This window comes from Natrix helvetica (genome assembly GCF_964273705.1).
Source record: "Natrix helvetica genome assembly, chromosome: 11".
NCBI lineage: Eukaryota > Metazoa > Chordata > Lepidosauria > Squamata > Natricidae > Natrix > Natrix helvetica.
The window spans coordinates 17,496,825-17,516,205 of record NC_138562.1 but is presented as its reverse complement, the minus strand read 5'-3'; the positions used below and the strand labels follow the sequence as shown (position 1 = coordinate 17,516,205).

The following is a 19,381-nucleotide window of genomic DNA, read 5'->3' as shown; positions in this document are numbered from 1 at the left end:
TTCCTGCTATAACACCAGTGGAACAGCAAAAAACTGCGCTGCTCATACGTTTTAAGAAGATACTTGGTTGATACGTAGGATGCTGGCAACAACCCATATCAACCATTAGCACCAGTCATTGGTATTTTATGCATTTTTGAATGTTCAGTTGACGGAGTTTCATGTTTAATAAATAAAAGAGATAACAATAACAGTTAAAAATTCACTTCTTGATGCCAGGAATTAATTGACGGAGGAGAATAATTCCTGATTTGTTTAAAATTCATATCTAAAATCCACCCCAATGCTTCATAATTTTTTTAAGGGTAGTTTAATATTAATGACCTAATTTTTAGGGTTCTTGCCTTTTTGACTACTACTTGATCTGGTTTTAGGTAAAAAAAATGGTTTCAGTTTTCACACACTGACATCAGTTTCAAGATATTGTGGGAGACTTTATTCTTTAATCTTTTTAAGAAGGTGAATGTTTAACCTGGCTTTTTCTTGGTGTTCTTTGTATTTATTAGAGCAGAAATTGGGATATAAATTTAAAAAGTCTACTTTTCAAGTTACTCTGTACTGAAGTTTTCTTAGTTGTTTATATTCTGATTCATCTGATTTTAGTGTGAAAGTGGCTTGGAAAAGAGTGACTATGTACTAGCGATAAAAACTACATTTTGTCTTTGGGCCTGTCATGTCTATTAAATATATTACCCCTGCTCCAATAGCTTGGAATGAATTTCTTTATCATGTAATCTCTGTGTATGATGTTTTAACATATTAAAAGATTACGTATTTTGATTTCAGTTTTCTTTATTTCTTTCTAATTTTATTTTCTTAAATCTGCTACCGGTAGGTAGTATATTTTCATCTGTGTTGGTTTTGAAGTTTTTTGGAACCCGTGTATCCATTATTAATTTAAAGTGTATACTTTAAAAATTAAAAAAAAATGCAGATTCAACTTTGAATATTTTTTATTCATAAATATTGACTTATCCAAGATGGAAATAAAAACAATGATCTCGTGCAACAGTGGTAATCTTATCTTCAGACTAGATTTTTGTTACCACTTAACATTTCCCCAGTTTAAAAGGAATTATATTGCATTTTAATAATGTAATAACATGCCTAAAGACAATTCTTTTTAAGGCAGCAGGCTAGAACCAGGAGATGGTGAGTTCTAGTCTTGCTTTAGGCATGAAAGCTGGCTGGGTGACTTTGAGGTAGTCCCTATCTCTCAGCCCAAACCACCTCATAATTTTATTGTGGGTAAAATAGGAGCAGAGAGTCTTAATATGTCCATTGTCTTAAGTTGTTTATCAAAGTAAGAAAAGTGGGATATAAAATCAGCTTCTAAGGTTAACCAACTTTGCATCCTCTATTAACCTAGTGGGCTGGGAAATAAAGATCTTTACGGCCTCCAGTCCCTAGGTCCCAACCTATTTAAATATGAAAACTCTGACATTGGAAGCAAATAGCAACTAGAATCTCACCAGGCTCAAGGTTGACTCAACTTTCCATCAAGTTTGGTAAAATGAGGACCCAGATTGTTGGGGCCAGTATGCTGATTCTGAACCGCTTAGGGCTGTAAAGCTCTGAAGAGGTATATTAGTCTATGTGCTATTCCTTCCTTCCTTCCTATCCGCTCAAGGTTGACTCAGCCTTCCATCCTGAGGTCAGTAAAATGAGGACTAAGATTGTTGGGGGCAATCTGTAAACTGCTTAGAGGGGCTGTGAAGCACTGTGAAGCGGTATAGAAGTTTAAGTGCTATTGCTATTGCTAACTCTGCCCATTGCCAGGAGTTTGATCCTGACAGGCTCAAGGTTGACTCAGCCTTCCGTCCTTCCAAGGTGGGTAAAATGAGGACCCAGATTGTTGGGGGCAGGATGGTGACTGTAAGCTGGTCAGAAAGGGCTGTAAAACCACTGAAGCAGTATATAAGTCTAAGTGCTATTGCTACCCAGCACCATGGATACCAACTAATACCGTCGTGCATTAAACCATGGTTTAACCAAAGATCCCCGAATAAAGATGCTGGGTAGGGAATTCTGCGACTTGAAGTCCACAAATCCTGCAGTTGCTAAGATCATTGACTGAATACATCAATAAATTTCAAGGAGGTGCTAAGGTCACGAAACACCAATAATAAAAGCTGCAATTTAGGCTCAGATTCCATTTTATATCAGACATCCCTGTTAAAAGGAACAATGGAACTATATATATATAGTGGCTCTAGTTTTTAAAGGGGCTGCTGCGGGAGGAAATTATATATATAATTGAGATATTATAATTAATATTTCATTATATGTTATATATTATATAAAATATGTATATAATTTCCTCCCGCAGCGGCCCCTTTAAAAACTAGAGCCAAGGCAGCCTAGGCCCCGACTCGGATGCGTCTCCATAGTAACGGCCGCTCGGGCTCAACGCGCCTGCGCCGTCCCCGGCGCGCGCAGCCTGCCGGGAACGGTAGTTTCGAGCTCCCCCCACACCCCCGGGATCTCTCTCTCGTGTCTTTCGGGAGGCTTGGGGCGCTGCCTCTCCCTCGCTCGGCGCCAGCAGTTTTGCGACGGCGCCCGTAAAGCGCGCCGCCCTCCTCCGCGCGGTTTCCTTTCCGGCGAGGCGGGCAGACGAGAAGGAAGGGCTGGAGAGGCCTTTGCGTGAGCGCGCGAAGAGGGACGACGCGGGGGTTGCCAGTCCTCCCCCCACCCGCCCCAGCCCTCGCTCCGCCCGGCCTCGCGAGGAGCGTCGCCCCGTCGCCCCAGGATGTTCAAGAAGTGAGTGGGGGCGGGGGAGGGAGGGTCGACAAGGAGCGAGCCCCCTCCCGGATGGGGGAGGGGGTGGACTCCGCCTAGGAGGGAGGGGGAGGGAGACGGGAGGGACTACAACTCCCATCATCAAGGCCCGCCTGGATCTCCTCGGGGATCAGGGAGGAGGGGTGGGGGTGGGTTGGGTTGGGTTGGGGAGGAGGGCAGAAATGCCAAATCTCTGCCTGATCGCGAGAACAAGCGTCATCTCAGGATGGAATGGGGTCTTAGAGGTCGTCTAGTCCAGCCCCCTGCCCCAGAACACTCCCCACCTCCCTCCACTACCACTAAATGTCACCCCACGTCTCAGATCCATAGTGGGATACCGTTCCAATGCAATCAGAATAGGATCACAGGGCTGGAAGGGACCTTGGAGGTCATCTAGTTCAGCCCCTCTGCCCAAGGCACCCCCCTCCCCAATCAATCCCATTAAATTTCACCCTATCTCTCAGATTCATACTGAAATATAGTATCAATAATGCAAGGATGGGAGGGACCTTGGAGGTCGTCTAGTCCAGCCCCTCCGCCCAAGGGATCAAGCCCATTAAATTTCACCTTATCTCTCAGATTCATACTGAGATACAATAATGCAATCAGAAATAGGATCACAGGGCTGGAAGGGACCTTTGAGGTCATCTAGTCCAGTCCCCTGCCCCCAAACACCCCCCCTCCCTCCACTATCACTAACTGTCACCCCAACTCTCAGATCCATACTTTGATTCAATATCCATGCAATCAGAATAAGATCCCAGGGACCTTGGAGGTCTTCTAGTCCAGCCCCCCCCCTACCCAAGGCACCCCCACTCTCATCAAATTGCACCTTAGCTCTCAGATTCATACTGATGTACACTACCAGTGCAATCAGAAAAGAAGTGCAATCAGACAAGGTTGGAAGGGACCCTGGAGGTCTTCTAGTCCAACCCGCTTGCCCAAGGCAGGAATCCTTATACCATCCTGGACAAATGGTTGTCTGGTCTCTTCTTAAAATCCTCCAGTGTTGGAGCAACTACAACTTCAGTAGGCAAAGCAATTCCACTGATTAACGGTTCTCACTGTATGTATACCTTTCCTTAATTCCAGGTTGGGCTTCCCTTCCATGAACTTCCACCCTGCCTGCCTTCGAGAACAATTAAGGGCTGTCACAGCTCTTCAAGTATTGATATACTGATATACTAAATGTTTATGTCACCTGGCTGGTTGAAGTGGTGGTGGTGGAAGTCCCACATCCATACGGAAAATAAACTCTTTATCCCTTTTATTGACAGGACTTCTGACCATTCCCCCCCCCCCTCTTCTAGGGAGTTAACTGTAATACAGGCTACTCCCCCTCTTCAATTTGTCTTCCCACATAGGATGGGGTCGCACAACTATTTTGGAGATGTTGGGGATTATAATGGTACTAATCCTTTATATTATAATGGTACTTACAATGCTACTAATCTAGAGGAAGGCTTAGTAGCTAAGACGCTGAGCTTGTCAATCAGAAAGGTCGGCGGTTCGGTGGTTCGAATCCCTAGCGCCTTGTAACAGAGTGAGCTCCCTTACTTGTCCCAGCTTCTGCCAACTTAGCAGTTCGAAAGCACATAAAAAATGCAAGTAGAAAAATAGGAACCACCTTTGATGGGAAGGTAACAGTGTTCCGTGCGCCTTTGGCGTTGAGTCATGCCTGCCACATGACCACAAAGACATCTTCGGACAGCGCTGGCTCTTCGGCTTTGAAACGGAGATGAGCACTGCCTCCCGAGTCGGGAACGACTAGCGCAGAAGTGTGTGGGGAATCTTTACCTTTACCTTAATCTTGGCAAGATCCAGCATACCTTATTTTAATACCTTTATTTATTTGTAAAAGTGATACGCCGCCCAATTTGCCCCCAACGGAGCCTTAGGTGATTACAATCAATTAAAAACAAGATAAAATATTTAAAATGATGCAGATGTTCTTATAAACATTAATAATGCACATTAATATTAATAAACACGGTATTTGACAAGGAATACTGAACAGATGATCCGAAGTAAAATGAGAGAGAAATAGAACTTCTGCATATATTTGTGGTTTTTCTTTTTTAATGCTTTGAAATCTGAGTGGCTTCTTGATCTGGATTAGTCACTGCAGTTTTGTTGGCAAAGAAATATCTGCCTAACCGCATTGTCAGTGGATGAAGAAGTAAAGGACTAAAAATTGTTTCTAACATTATTTTATTTGTTGGTCAGATTTGATGAAAAAGAGAATGTATCAAACTGTATCCAGTTGAAAACGTCGGTGATTAAAGGCATTAAGAACCAACTGATAGATCAATTCCCGGGTATTGAGCCATGGCTAAACCAAATTATGCCAAAGAAAGATCCCGTTAAGATAGTACGATGGTAAGTCCATTCGTTCTGCTCCCACAAGTTGTTCTGTATTAATTCACGTTACTGTCATTGCACCTCGTACAACAAAATTAAATGCCATCTTTAGTGTACATTATAACTATAAAAATAAAAACACAAACGCACATATCCTTCACATTCTATATAATTGAAACTGAAAACCTGATATTGCAATAATATTGCACTATACTGTAGAATCCAATATAGTTTACTGCCCTAGGATAGAAGCTGTTTTTTCAGCCTATTTGTCCTTGTTTTTATTATCCTGTACCGTCTGCCAGATGGTAATAGTTCAAAAATAGGGTGCCCAGGATGAGATGGATCTTTAAGAATGTTTACGTTCTTAAGGCAGCAGGAGCAATAAAGCTCTATTGTTAATTTTTAGGTGTGAGAAATAACGTTTCTAGATTGCAATTGTACTGGTCAAAATGAAAACAAATGCTGACATATTTTCAAAATTCTTTCTGAATTGGAGGCTACCGGGATATTCGTTTTTAATGGAAACATTAATCTTGGAGAGTTATTTTATTTATTAAGTTTTTTATTATGCCCATTTTCCCTATAAGGCGACTGGGTGGCTTACAGATTATCCCCAGTGCCCCATTTGAAGAATGTAAAGTTTTCTCTTTTGTGATTATTTCTAAATGGTTATTAGAAATACTACTCTTACTTAAAATAAACTCGCATGTGTTAATTTTGTACATTTCAGTCATGAACATATAGAAATTCTCACAGTAAATGGCGAACTGCTTTTCTTCAGACAAAGGGAAGGGCCCTTTTATCCCACACTGAGGTTACTACATAAATGTAAGTATTTTGGAGGAAAAGGGGTTATGGATTGGAGAGAAATCAAAGGATTGGCCGCTTTTGAGACTAAGCGTACTTGTTTTAGATTGGCATACTGAAGAGAAAAGGGATGCAATGGCTCAGTGGCTAAGACGCTGAGCTTGACAATCAGAAAGGTCGGCAGTTCAGCGGTTCGAATCCCTAATGCTGCATAACGGAGTGAGCTCCCGTGACTTGTCTCAGCTTCTGCCAACCTAGCAGTTCGAAAGCACATAAAAATGCAAGTAGGAAAATAGGAACCACCTTTGATGGGAAAGTAACAGCGTTCTCTGCACCTTTGGCATTTAGTCATGCCTGCCACATGACCACGGAGACGTCTTTGGACAGCGCTGGCTCTTCGGCTTTGAAATGGAGATGAGCAGCGGCCCCTAGAGTCAGGAACGACGAGGACATATGTGCAAAGGGAACCTGTACCTTTACTGAAGAGAAATTCACAGGCGTTGTAAACAGGAAAAGAGAACCAGAGAGCCCGTGTGGTATAGAATGTGCATAATATATTTGCATGTTCTCTGCAGTACAGGTAGCTTTCAACGTACGACCAAAATTTAGGTTGCTAAACGAGAAATGTGTGAAGTGAGTTTTGGCCCATTTCACGACCTTTCTTGCCAGATTTATTAATAGCTAATAGTTAAGTTAGTAAGCCGGTTGTTAAGTGAACCCGGCTTTCTCCCTTGACTTGGCTGGTCCGAAGGTTGGAGAAGGGGAGCACGTGACACCACCACCCCCTCCCCCGGGACACTGCAACCGTTGTAAATGTGAGTCGGTTGTGAAGCATCCAGCTGTAAATCACATGACTGTGGGGATGCTGCAACGGTCGCAAGTGTGAAAAAACGGGCATAAGTCCCATTTTTCAGTGCCGTTTTTAACTTCAGAACGGTCACTTAAGCAAACCGCTGTAAGTAAAGGCCTACTTGTATTTTCTTTTTGTTCTCTCTCTGCAGTTTACCTCTTTGCCTTGTGCAATCTGACATTTCTCCTCTTTCAACCCGAATGGCCTCATTTTTTTATGCTCTTCTTATGACCTTTTCTGTTATTTTCTGTTCATTCCATTCTGAACTGATCATGCTTCATCTTTCCTTTCCTTCCCTCTGTATTTTATTAACCTTTCCCCAGTTCCCCTGTCGCCCCCTCAAATGCAATGGTGTATGTATGTATGTATGTGTGTACAAACCTTTCTGATTTAGAAGAGCAGGATTCAGCCAGAGGCTTTTTGTTTGGGTGCTGCTGGTCTATTCTTCCTGTTTTTCTTTGCCTCTTTTATTCTGTCGCAAGCATTCCTTGCATTTAGCACACACACAGGGTGCCTGCCTGCTTGTCTGTTTGTCTGTCTGTCTCTCTCTCTCCCCCTTCTCTATTTATCTATAATCTATTTTTCTATCATCAATCTATCCACCCACCCACCCATCCATCTCTATCACCTACCTATGATAGATCTCTCTCTCTCTCTCCTTACCTACCTACCTACCCACCATCCGTCTGTCCGTCCGTCTGCCCGTCTGTCTGTCTGTCTATCTATCAATCAATCTATTTTTCTCTATCTATCATCTATCTATCTATCTATCTATCTATCTATCTATCTATCATCTATCTATCTATCTATCTATCTATCTATCTATCTATCTATCTTTCATCTATCTATCTATCTATCTATCTATCTATCTATCTATCATCTATCTCCTATCTACCTACCTACCTACCTACCTACCTACCTACCATCCATCCATCCATCCATCCATCCATCCATCCTTAATCAGAGCACCATTCAGAAGGAAGTTTCATAAGATTGTATTTTGAAGGCCTATGAGGAAAAAATGGGAGAGAAAAGCATGTTGGGGATATAATTTTTCTTGCCCACCTCATACCTCCGGAAAGGCTTTGCCTGCTGGTCTCAGCTAAACGTACCGTGTTTTAGAAGTCTTGATACTGCATTCAACCCTGTCGCTTTTTTTAATCTCCCCTGCTAACCTTTTTCCACTCCGTAGATCCCTTCATTCTACCACATCAACAAGTCGATAAAGGAGCCATTAAATTTGTACTTAGTGGAGCAAATATCATGTGCCCTGGCCTGACGTCTCCGGGAGCCAAACTTTATCCTGCTGCTGCTGATACGATTGTGGTATCCTTAAGAGAGGCGCTGTCTGTGGGTCGTAATTGCTTTCTCAGAATGTGATAGAACGGTGGTTCCCAACTTTTCCTTCACCACGGACCCCCATTTAAATACCTAAAGACCTCACCACCAAGACTTAACACCCAGAGCCGTGGTGGTGCCGTGGTTGGAAGGAAGGATTGCAGGCTAATTCTGCTGACTCTAAGTGTCAAACTCAATTTCATTGAGGGCCGCATCAAGGGTGTGGTTGACCTCGGCGGGCTGGGTGGGCGTGGCCAGCTTGATGCCGCCAACGATCCGGCTCCTCCATTAATGACCCGGGAAGGATGGAAGGCTGAACCAACCTTGAGTTGGTCAGGATCCAAGGAATCAAACTGCTGGCAGTGTGAGCAGAGTGAGCATTCATTCTATACAGATGCTAGCCATTGCTCCAGCGTGGCTCTTAGAAAATGCAAGCATGGCTTGCTTAGCCTGCTGGCAGTTTGATCTTTTAAGACGGCTCTTTCGGTGGCTTTGCTTACTGATGTTGCGATGATTTTAAATGACCACCAACAAAGATCTTTTCCTTAGCAGATTTTTTCAACAGGCAATAATGGCGGAAGGAAAGCAACATGCACTATGCGTCGGGGTCATGAAGATGGCAGCAGACGATATGTGAGTCCTGCTTTTTAAAAAGAAAACCGTATCTTAACATGGCTCTCCGAGATCCAATTGGAAGTTAGCATTCCCAGGTTTCTAAACCCAGCCTGATAGTTTTTTGGCAGACAGCATGTTTCCCAAACACTTCGAGTAGGTAAAAGGTCTATCCGTCGAGGTTGGCCTAGTCAAAAAAAAAAAAGTCTATTGCTATAAGGAATAGTTCTACTAAATCTATTTTTATTCCAACTTCCTTCTTAAGAACGTAAGGAAGCAGCCGTTTTCTTTCAACTCATTTTATCCTCCCGATATGTCTCTCTGGAGATTCTCAAGTCATCCTGGTCCAAGTTGTCCCAAAGGTGCTTTTTTTCCAAGGGGCAACAGGACTTTCTGGATTTTTTTGGAAGACGTTTCGCTTCTCATCCAAGAAGTTTCTCCAGCTCTGTCGGAAGCTGAAGAAGCTTCTTGGATGAGAAGCGAAATGTCTTCAAAGAAAAAAAAAACCAGAAAGTTCAGTTGCCTCTTGGAAAAAAAAAAGCACCTTTGGGACATCCAATAATTTTCCGAACTTGGTGACCGACTTGAAGCCTTTTGATCCTTTCTCCTGCCTTTTTTCAGTGCCGTTGTGATTTCGGTCACTAAACGAACTTAAAAAGTCCAGGACTGCCTATTTGGGAGTTGTATTTGCCCATTTGCATTTTATCCAGAGCGGGAAAACTGATCTTTCCTTGTCTTTTCCACCTCTCCCTTCCCAGAGAGAAAGTCAACAAAGGGATCGGCATTGAAAATATTCACTATTTAAATGACGGCCTTTGGCATATGAAGACGTACAAGTGAAATCAGCGGGAAGGATGCAACTTGCTTGCCGGCGTGGACTACTCTGTAATTCTGTTTTTAAATGTGCACCTGAATGTACAAATTTATTTTGTTCTGTGGCTAATGCTAAATAAATCAAGTGAATGCTAAAGTCCCGTTAGCTTTGTAAAATAATAGCAATGGCGCTTACATACCACTTTTACAGTGCTTTACAGCCCCCTCTGAGTGGTTTACAGAGTCGGCCTCTTACCCCCAACAATCTGGGACCTCCTTTTTTACCCACCTCTGAAGGCCGGATGGCCGAGTCAACCTTGAGCCTGGTGAGATTTGAACTGCTGGCAGCTAGCAGTCAGCTGAAGCAGCCTGCAGTACTCCACTCTAACCACTGCGCCACCTCGGCTCTTATCAATACACTTCGGCCGATTTTAAGAACGCGCATGGCGGCGTTAGCGATTGTAAAGCTGAGAAGGGAAGCAGAGATTTAGGATTAAAATGTTCCCCCTTCTCTCTTTCTATGGTACGCTGGGCATCTGTGTGCAGTGCTGCGCTAGAGACGACGCAGGACGCCCCCCGTTGCAAAAATAGATTTAATTTACAGTAGATTCATCATCTTGATTTTAAATATTTACATACCCGCTACGCAATTGTCAACAAAAAGAAATCTTCGGAAGTTTCGTTTTTCTCTCCCCTTTCCCTCTCTGGGGGGACATTCACAGGTGTATAAAAAGGGCTTGTCGGTTTAAAAAACGGGACCCCCCCCTCCCCTCCCTTTTTTGCAAAGATTACAAAACCAGATTGTGCAAAAAAAAGAGAGAGAGAGAGAGAGAGAGAGAGAGAGAGAGAGAGAGAGAGAGAGAGAGAGAGAGAGAGAGAGAGAGAGAGAGAGAGAGAGAGAGAGAGAGAGAGCTAACACCAATGTTAATAAAATTCAAATTTGGAACCGCTTCAATACATGCTGCTTGCTGAAGGACACTGCGTTACGGACGACGTGTTCTGGCGGGCCGCTTTTCAGTCGTTATCGGAGTCTGGCGGAGGGAGGAACATTAAGGCATCGTTAAATGTGTGGCCGTACGCTCGGAGCCTGTAGACCCCATACATCATGACATGCATGTGGTTCGGCGAGAGGCCGCTGAACGTGATGGCCATATCCGAACAGCAGCCTTCCACTACCTCCTGCGGCCGATTAGCCATGGCCTCCTTAATCAGGGTGCCCACCGACTTGGTGTTGAAAATGTCCTTTTTCTCCGAATCTTCGGCGTTTTCGGCGTGCACCCCGCCGTACTTCAAGCACAAGGCCAACTGTTTGTCTTCGGAAAGTTTCCAAATCACGCCTCCGTGTTCGGGGCACTTATCCGGATCTTGGAAAATCCGGTAGAGCCGCCGCAAGGATTCCACACTCAAGACGATCCCGCCCGCGCCGTTGACGTACTGTAGATCTCCCGAGGATTCGGTCTGGCCCGTGTAGAACGGCTGGGCGGGGTCTTGTTTCAACAAGAAGTACTTGAGGTTCTCCACGATGGCGAAAGTGGTGGGGTAGGCGAGGAAGTACCAGTTGTAGCCGTCCCGGTAATTCTCATAGGCGTATTTGTAGGCCTGGCGCATCATGCTCCACATGTCGTCCGTGTTCAACACGATCGAGTCGAAGACCTTGACGTTCTCGGAGCTGTAGAATTCGGCTCGGTCGCAGTGTTTGCTCCAGGTTTCCCTCACCGCGGCCCAGTGTCCCAGATCTTTGGGTTTGACCAGGATGATGCAGTAGACACGGAGTCTCTGGGTCAGCTCCAGGCGCTTCTCTTCGGAGAGGTTGAGGATGTCCTCTTTCCTGGGCGCTTGGAGGTGTCGGTGCTCGTGAAATTTCGTGGGCCGGCCCGTTTTAATGTGTCCTAGAAGGGTCACCAAGACGCAGCAAATTCCTCCAAGCAGCATGCCTTTTAGGAAGGAGCCGCTTTCGGGAAACATGATTTCTAGATATGATAGGGAGCAGGGAAAAAAAAAAAGAATACGCGGTTATTGAAGGAAGGTTGAACAGGTTGCTCGTCTGAGGGCATCCTCAAAGGTGCTTTTTTCAAGAGGCAACTGGACTTCCGTGGTTTTTCTTGGAAGACGTTTTGCTTCTCATCGAAGAAGCTTCTTCGTTTCTGACTGGATGGTGGAGAATGGAAGGGTTTATACTCCTTGCAGACAGCTGGTCATTCCGCATCCTTTTAGAGAGGCGTTGAAGCCGCCCCATTCCGATTTCTCAGGTGACACAGATAAACCTCCCAAGTGGCCTCAACGATCCTCTAAAAGGAGGCAAAAGACCAGCTGTCTGCAAGGAGTGCCAATCCTTCCATTCCCCACCATCCAGGCAGAGCTGAAGAAGCTCCTTGGGTGGGAAGCGAAACGTCTTCAAAAGAAAAAAACCCCAGAAAATCTAGCTGCCTCCTGAAAAAAGCACCTTTGGGACAATCAGGACCTTGGATGGCTGAGAATCTTAAAAACTCCTCAACTTAGGACCACAATTGAACTCAAAACCTTTGCTGCCAAGCGAGATATTTTTGCCTTACTTTACGACTTTGCCACAGTTGTTAAGTGAATCCCTGCAGCAGTTAAGTTACTAACTCCCCATTGACTCTGCTTGATGGAAGGTCGCAAAAGGAGATCCGCGTGATTCCTGAGGCACTGCAACCGTCATAAATGTGAGCCAGTTGCCAAATGTCTAAATTTTGATCAGGTGACCATGGGGGATGCTGCCAGCATCATAAGTGTGAAGAATGAGTCACGTTTTTCAGTGCCATTTTAACTTCACTAAACAAACTGGTTAAGTGAAGGACGACCTGTTGTCAGATTTCCTAAAAATGCCCTAATTGATTCATGAGTATCGAGTCAAGTTTCAATACAACACTAGTCATTGATTAGCAGCGCCACAGGCAAGATTTTTTTGCTGTTTGAGTTATAGCTGAACGTAAACCCTGTTCCTTCCCTCCACTCAGTCTGTGTCATAAATCACATTCCCCAATGAGGTGCACCCTCCCAAGCCTGCTGTGATCCGACTTCACCCGACAGTATGCGTGGCATGCCGCTCCCTCCCTTCTCTCACTATGAGAACCTTAGGAGTTGACACCTGTCTAATTTCTGAGTTTACACAGCACAGTACGCTGCAAAGGGAAATCTGGACAAGGTAAATATTTCCTTGATTCAACTGAAATGCACTGGGTGTGTAAAAACACACCGTGACTGTAGTTGCAGAACACGCTTGGCAAAAGCAAATATGAATCAAACACATGATGTGAACCAGACGACAGAATATAGAATGAGGGGTCCAGGAGAAGATAAGTCATTTTCAATGCTGAAAACTGGTGGAGGAAAATGATTTTAAAGGCAGCTTAGGAGACCACAACTCTTTAAACATACTTTTTACCCCCCCACCCCAATACACCTACAAGAAATATGACGTCATTTCTGTTTCCAGTAAGCCAAACTCGTTAATATAGTCTAAAAAGAGCAAATGGTGGTTAGCTAAGTTTTACACAAGCAGCCTCTTTGCAAAAAGATCATGGTTTTAGAGTGGGTTATTTAACCAAAGTCCTGAAAACACCTGCCACCGATCAGCCAGAAGGGAATTTAGACTGCTATCAACCAGTAGGCCACTATTTGTCAAGAGGAACTAAAGAGCCTCCTGATGCGGGGGAAGAAGGAGAGTGCAAAAGTTGGCTTGAAACTCAACGTTAAGAAAATTAAGGTCATGGCATCCGGCCCTCTCAATTCCTGGCAAATAGATGCGGAAGAAATGGAGGAAGTGACAGATTTTATTTTCCTGGGCTTCACGATCACCGCAGATGGGGACTGCAGCCAAGAAATTGAAAGATGTTTACTCCTGGGAGGAAAGCGATGGCAAATCTAGACAGCATACTAAAAAATACTAAAAAGCAGAGACATCACCAAAAGTGCATCTAATCAAGGCTATGGTTTTCCCAGTCGCAATGTATGGCTGTGAACTTTGGATCAGAAGGCAGGCTGAGCGCCAAAGAATAGAGGCCTTTGAACTCTGGTGCTGGAGGAGACTCTTGCGAGCCCCTTGGACTGCGAGGCCATCCAACTGGTCAGTCCTAGAGGAGATCAACCCTGACTGCTCTTTAGAAGGCCGGATCCTGAAGAGGAAACTCAAAGACTTTGGCCAACTAAGGAGAAGGAAGGACTCAATGTAGAGGAGCCTCATGCTGGGAACGATGGAGGGCAAAAGAAGAAGGGGATGGCAGAGAATGAGGTGGTTGGATGGAGTCACCGAAGCAGTTGGCATGAGCTTAAATGGACTCCAGAGGATGGTAGAGGACAGGAAGGCCTGGAGGAACGTTGTCCATGGGGTCACGATGGGTCGGACACGACTTTACGACTAACAACAACAACAATTTGTCAATGTAGGCAAGTTCAAGAAGTGTGAACTTCAACTCCCAGAATTCCCATCAGCCATGCTGGATGGAGAATTCTGGGACTTTGAAGTTGACACATCTTAAAAGTTGCTAAAGTTGAAAAACATTGTGTTCCTTTTTTTTCCAGAAGAGCTTTTCTATATAAAAAAAGTCTTGATTTAAAAGCCTAGGAAATTTTAAAAATTGGGAAATGTGATTTTTTTTTTTGAAGCTACACTCCCATTATCTCCCTAATTTAAGGACTACAGCTAATCCTCGGTTTATGACAATTGAGTCCCAAATTTCTGTTAAGTGAGACATTTGTTAAGTGAGCTTTGCTCCATTTTACGACTTTTCTTGCTGCAGTTGTTAAGTTAGTAACTCGGCTGTTAAGTGAATCTGGCTTCCCCATCACGTGACCCCGGGGCAGTGCGACCGTCGTAAGTATGAACCAGTTGCCCAGCATCTGAATTTTGATCACATGATCACAGGGATGCCGTAATGGTCATAGGTATGAAAAACGGTCGTAAGTCACTCCCCCCCCCGCTGTCACTTTGAACAGTCGTGAAGTGGAACTGTTGTAAGTCGAGGACTACCTGTAACAGTTTTCCAACCAAATTATTCTTTACTTAATGAACCAAATTAAATAAATTACTGCCAAAGGTGATACAGCACTGGAGGCTGAGCCCAGAATATTCTTTAATTTAAGGTATCCACCCCTAGCTTTTCCTCCTGGGTATGGAGAACCACAGAAGGGAATCCATAAGGTCTCAAAAGGCTTTTGACTCTGTAGACGAGGAATCGAAGTAGAGCCTCCAGATGCCAGAGCAATCTATCTGAACCCCAGAACGGGGGTGGGGAGCTCAGGGGTGAAGGGGCTGCATAGAGACCAGCAGGACTGGGGAAGGATCGAGGAAAAGAGATGCAGCAGCCCCACCCCCCGCCCCTCCAACCTCCCAAATCCGGAGTCGAACCACGACACCACCAACTCACCTCCCTGCCAGCAAGAGAAATCCGGATCTAAGTTCCGCTCTCTCCCCTTGCTCTCTATGGCGGAACCTCCCTCTCCTCTGGACACGCCTCCTCCCGGAAGGCGGAGCAGAGGAGAGAGACAGACGCGTAAGTCACTCTGGCCACGCCTCCCGCAGGCGGGCGGGGCAGGGGAGAGACAGAAGCGTAAACGTCAGTTTGGCTACGCCTCCCGCTAGCTAGCAGGCGGGGCAGGGGAGAGACAAGCATAAGCGTCACTCTGGCCACGCCTCCTCGCGGGCAGGGCAGGAGAGAGACAGAAGCGTAAGCGTCACTCTTGGCCACGTCTCCTGCTCGCGGGCGGGGCAGGAGAGAGAGAGGGGGGGGAAGAGGAGAGAGAGAATCGTAAACGTCACTCTTGGCCACGCCTCCTGCTGGCGGGCGGGGCAGAAGAGGCAGAAACGACGCGTCTCCCCTGGCCACGCCTCCTCCTCCTCCCTGAGGGCGGGGCAGGGATGGTAGTGGACGAAGCTTCTATAGGGATCAAAGAGGAAAATCAAGAAAGCTGCACCTAACACGTCCGGCCCTCAGTCGACCGCAGCAATACCCCTCTCTGTCTCCCCTTCCTCAATTGTTTGCGATGTCCGTTCCTTCGCAGTTCCCTCTGGAAAGCCAGCCGTGACGTTCGCCCTCCAGTGGACCAAGGGGGAAGCGGATTGGGGGCAATGCGCTAGGATCGTAGGCAGGGCGGGGAAGAGGAGCGCATCGGACGGGGAAAGGAGAGGGCAGGGATGATGGGGGAAGAAAGTCCCCTTCCAATGGCTCCCTGTCAGGCAAATGCTTCGATGTCTATAAACACCCAGGCAATGTCGGGTTATTAGCGAATTCCTAATAAAATGGGTCTTCGAGGAAACTCAAGCCTTGGCGTCTTCTTTCGTGGCGGGTGTTACTTGGAACCCCGACAGCAAAGATTTCCCCCTCTGCAAAAAGAGCCCTAGGAGTCCCCGTGTTCTGCATTCACTTCTGCTTCAGGCAGCAAAAGGCGTTTTGGCTTGGACTCCAAATGACACTCCTGTGTGCAGACTTCTGTTCAAGCTCCGGCTTCTTTGCACGCGAGGGGGCGGCTGGCTATTTTGCAATGCACCCGAGCAGGGTTGGCCCATCGGGCTGCGCACCATTGCCACCCCCCCCCCCCACGAATCCCCACACATGGCTGGCAAGAGCTGCCAGCATCGGGCGGCGATCCCATCCCGCGGGTCACCAGGATCAGCCCCGACAAGGCGCGCGATCCGTTTCCTCTCCCCGCTCTGCCCAGCCGCGTCGTCCCGTCTTTCCAGCTTCACTTCGGCAGCTGCTGAGTGTGGCACAGGACGCTGGGAAGGAGGGTTCCGAATGAATGGCAACGCGCTGCTTCAGCAAATGGTTTCTCCTGCTGGTGCTCAAAGCAGCCTTCGCGCCCTGGACAGCAGGATAAATTCGGCGACAGATACTCCGTGTCAGATTCTACAATAGATTCTCTCTCCCTCTCTCCCTCCCTCCCTCGATTGGGGTGAAAAAAACACATCATGGAGGAAGTTTTGCAAATTCTACCCTGGCTGACTCGGAACTATTGTTTAACCTATGTTTGTTTTCTTCCAAACAAAGTTAAAATACAAAATACAGAATAAATATCTATATACCTCTGTGTGTGTATGTCTATATAATGTATGTATGTATGTATGTTGCATTTTTGCTGATAAATAAATGAAGGGAGACTAGTATAGATCTATTTCAAGCTATTTAGCTCTCATCAGCTAGCCATACCTGTTAGATCGGGCAATGAGAAGGCAGACACTGGCTTAACGCAACAACAGCTCTTTATTGTAACAGTCGAGTATGTACAATCCAGCAACAGTTCGGTCTGACAGCTCTCCTTTTATAGGGAGCTGTCAGACCTCTTAAACAATCAGATTAAACCTCTGTTCCCACCGGAACAGAGGACCAGAGTGGAAACTCTGGTAGCTAGTGTTAATATCTAACAATACCCTTACTGGGAATTGAACCTGGGCTGTATTACATATTAGGCAGTTGCATTAGCCACTAAGCCACAGGCTCTCCTCCTTTATCAGTTAAGCCAGGGAAATAGGTATGTATTGTATCACAACCCCTGGTATGCCCAAATATGGGAGGGAGCATACTGCTTCCCTTTTCTGTCTATTGGCCCACCCTAGGAGCCATCCAGGCAGAAAGCCATTTTTTTAATGTTGCCTTGTTACATTTGTGTTGCATTTGTGCTGATAAATAAATAAAGGGAGACTAGTATAGATCTATTTCAAGCTATTTAGCTAGCCATACCCTTACTGAGATTTGAACCTGGGCTGTTTTTACATGTTAGGCAGTTATATTAACCTCTAAGGCAAAAGAGAAGCAGTATGCTCCCTCCCATATTTGGGCATACCAAGTGCTTTGACATAACACTTTATACATACACACACACGCACACGCACACACACACGTCTGAAATGTTACAGGGTTTCCTGCCTAAGCAGGAGGTTGGACTAGAAGACCTCCAAGGTCCCTTCCAACTTTGCTATTCCAACCCTGTAGCCCAAGGTTGAAGGGTGGAGTCCTCGGAAAGAATTTTTGACAGCAACTTAGAAAAAAATAAATAAAACCCCAGCCCCGTCTTTCCCTTTTCTTTGGAAACCGTTTTGTTACTTAACAAGCCAAGGTTGGCAAAAGATACCTGTGGGCCTTGGAGTGATAAATCACTGGAATAGGAAACAATGCCTTTGCAAGAGCCGGAGGGCTGACGGGAATCCCACTCAGGAAAATAAAATGAATAAACAGAAGGAGAAGCTTAGACTGTTTTCTAGCCAGTTTGCTTTTTTCTAGCTAGAGGAAGACAATGCAGAGAAAGGAATTGGTCCTTTTTTGTTTTGGGGAAATTCAGATCAATAGATTCTCCTCCTCTTCCTCCTTTCTTCTTTTTTTTCTTCTCCTTCTCTTTCTTTTCTTTTTGTTCTCCTCCTCCTCCTCTCCTCCTCCTCCTCTCCTCTCCTTTCCTCTTCTTCCTATCCTCCTCCTCTTCTCCTCCTCCTCTCCTCCTCCTCATCCTCCTCTCTCCTCCTCTCCTCTCCTTTCCTCTTCTTCCTATCCTCCTCCTCCTCCTCTCCTCCTCCTCTCCTCCTCCTCCTCCTCTCCTCCTCCTCCTCTTCTCCTCCTCCTCCTCCTCTCCTCCTCCTCCTCTCCTTCTCCTCCTCCTCTCCTCCTCCTCCTCCTCTCCTCTCCTTTCCTCTTCTTCCTCTCCTCCTCCTCCTCTCCTCTCCTCTCCTCTTCTTCCTATCCTCCTCCTCCTCTCCTCCTCCTCTCCTCCTCCTCCTCCTCCTCTCCTCCTCCTCCTCTTCTCCTCCTCCTCTCCTCCTCCTCCTCTCCTTCTCCTCCTCCTCTCCTCCTCCTCCTCCTCTCCTCTCCTTTCCTCTTCTTCCTCTCCTCCTCCTCCTCTCCTCTCCTCTTCTTCCTATCCTCCTCCTCCTCTTCTCCTCCTCCTCTCCTCTCCTCCTTTCCACCTCTCCCTCTTCTCCTCTTCTCCTCCCCCCTCCTGCTCCAGGCTACATTGAACAAGTTGCTATTCCAAACACGGCCATGAGATGAATGAATAGATCAATATTTCCAGTCAGGGCTGAAAAAACAAATGAGTTCAAATAATAGTAGGAATTACTTCACCTTTTGGATTTTCCGTGCTCGCTTCTCGCGGCTGTCAATGACTTTGGTGGATCAAGCAAAGAAAGCAGAAAAGAAGACGCTGACAAAGAGCATTTGAATGAACGGTGGCCTCCCTCTCAGTGTTTGGCTGGAAAAAATTATGGTTCAGAACAGGGAAAAGAATAAAACAGGTTGATCAAGATGAATTTAAGATGTGGAGTCCCCTGAACCAAGAATGAAATATCGTTCGGTCACATATGTCCAATGATTTGGTTATGTAGTGCAGTTTTGATTGACAAGGAAGATGTGGCATTGGTAGACAAGACGAGGAAATAAAAGTCCTTGACTTATGACCACAATGGAGCCCAGCGTTTCTGTTATTAAGTGAGGCATTTCTTGAGTGAATTTTGCCCCATTTTATGACCTTTCTAAGCCACAGGTTAAGTGAATCACTGAAGGCATTAAGTTAATGACGGCGTCATTGCAAACAACTTATTCAATAATAGTATTGGCCAATAGTTTCTCCTTCAACCCAAATCTTGCCCCTCTATAGGTATTAATGCAATATTAGCCACTTTTCAAAATCTAGCATTTTTCCCCCTGTATATTTTTTTTCTTTACTTATCTATTTTAGAAAGTTTATATTATTAGAATTCATTTTATTTATTATAGGTGGTGTCAGGTTTCCAAAAGATGCCCTAATCAACTTACGAGCCTCGAGCCAAGTTTCAAAAGAAATCCAGTCATTTATTAGGAACAACATATTGGCAAT

The 19,381-nt window shown here is 45.5% G+C and overlaps 2 protein-coding genes across 2 annotated transcripts; one reads left to right on the top strand and one right to left on the bottom strand.

The window, feature by feature from the left end:
• The first annotated feature begins 2,484 nt into the window (after positions 1 to 2,484).
• Positions 2,485 to 9,719, top strand: MCTS1 (MCTS1 re-initiation and release factor). The gene is made up of 6 exons (XM_081964300.1): positions 2,485 to 2,760; positions 5,005 to 5,157; positions 5,873 to 5,970; positions 7,992 to 8,125; positions 8,703 to 8,770; positions 9,508 to 9,719. The coding sequence occupies exons 1-6, from the start codon at positions 2,750 to 2,752 to the stop codon at positions 9,587 to 9,589; spliced, it is 546 nt and encodes a 181-aa protein (XP_081820426.1). The 5' UTR covers positions 2,485 to 2,749; the 3' UTR covers positions 9,590 to 9,719.
• Positions 9,720 to 10,573: 854 nt separating this feature from the next.
• Positions 10,574 to 15,089, bottom strand: C1GALT1C1 (C1GALT1 specific chaperone 1). The gene is made up of 2 exons (XM_081963938.1): positions 14,950 to 15,089; positions 10,574 to 11,532 (listed from the first exon to the last, which is right to left on the bottom strand). The coding sequence occupies exon 2, from the start codon at positions 11,525 to 11,527 to the stop codon at positions 10,577 to 10,579; it is 951 nt and encodes a 316-aa protein (XP_081820064.1). The 5' UTR covers positions 11,528 to 11,532; positions 14,950 to 15,089; the 3' UTR covers positions 10,574 to 10,576.
• Positions 15,090 to 19,381: the final 4,292 nt, after the last annotated feature.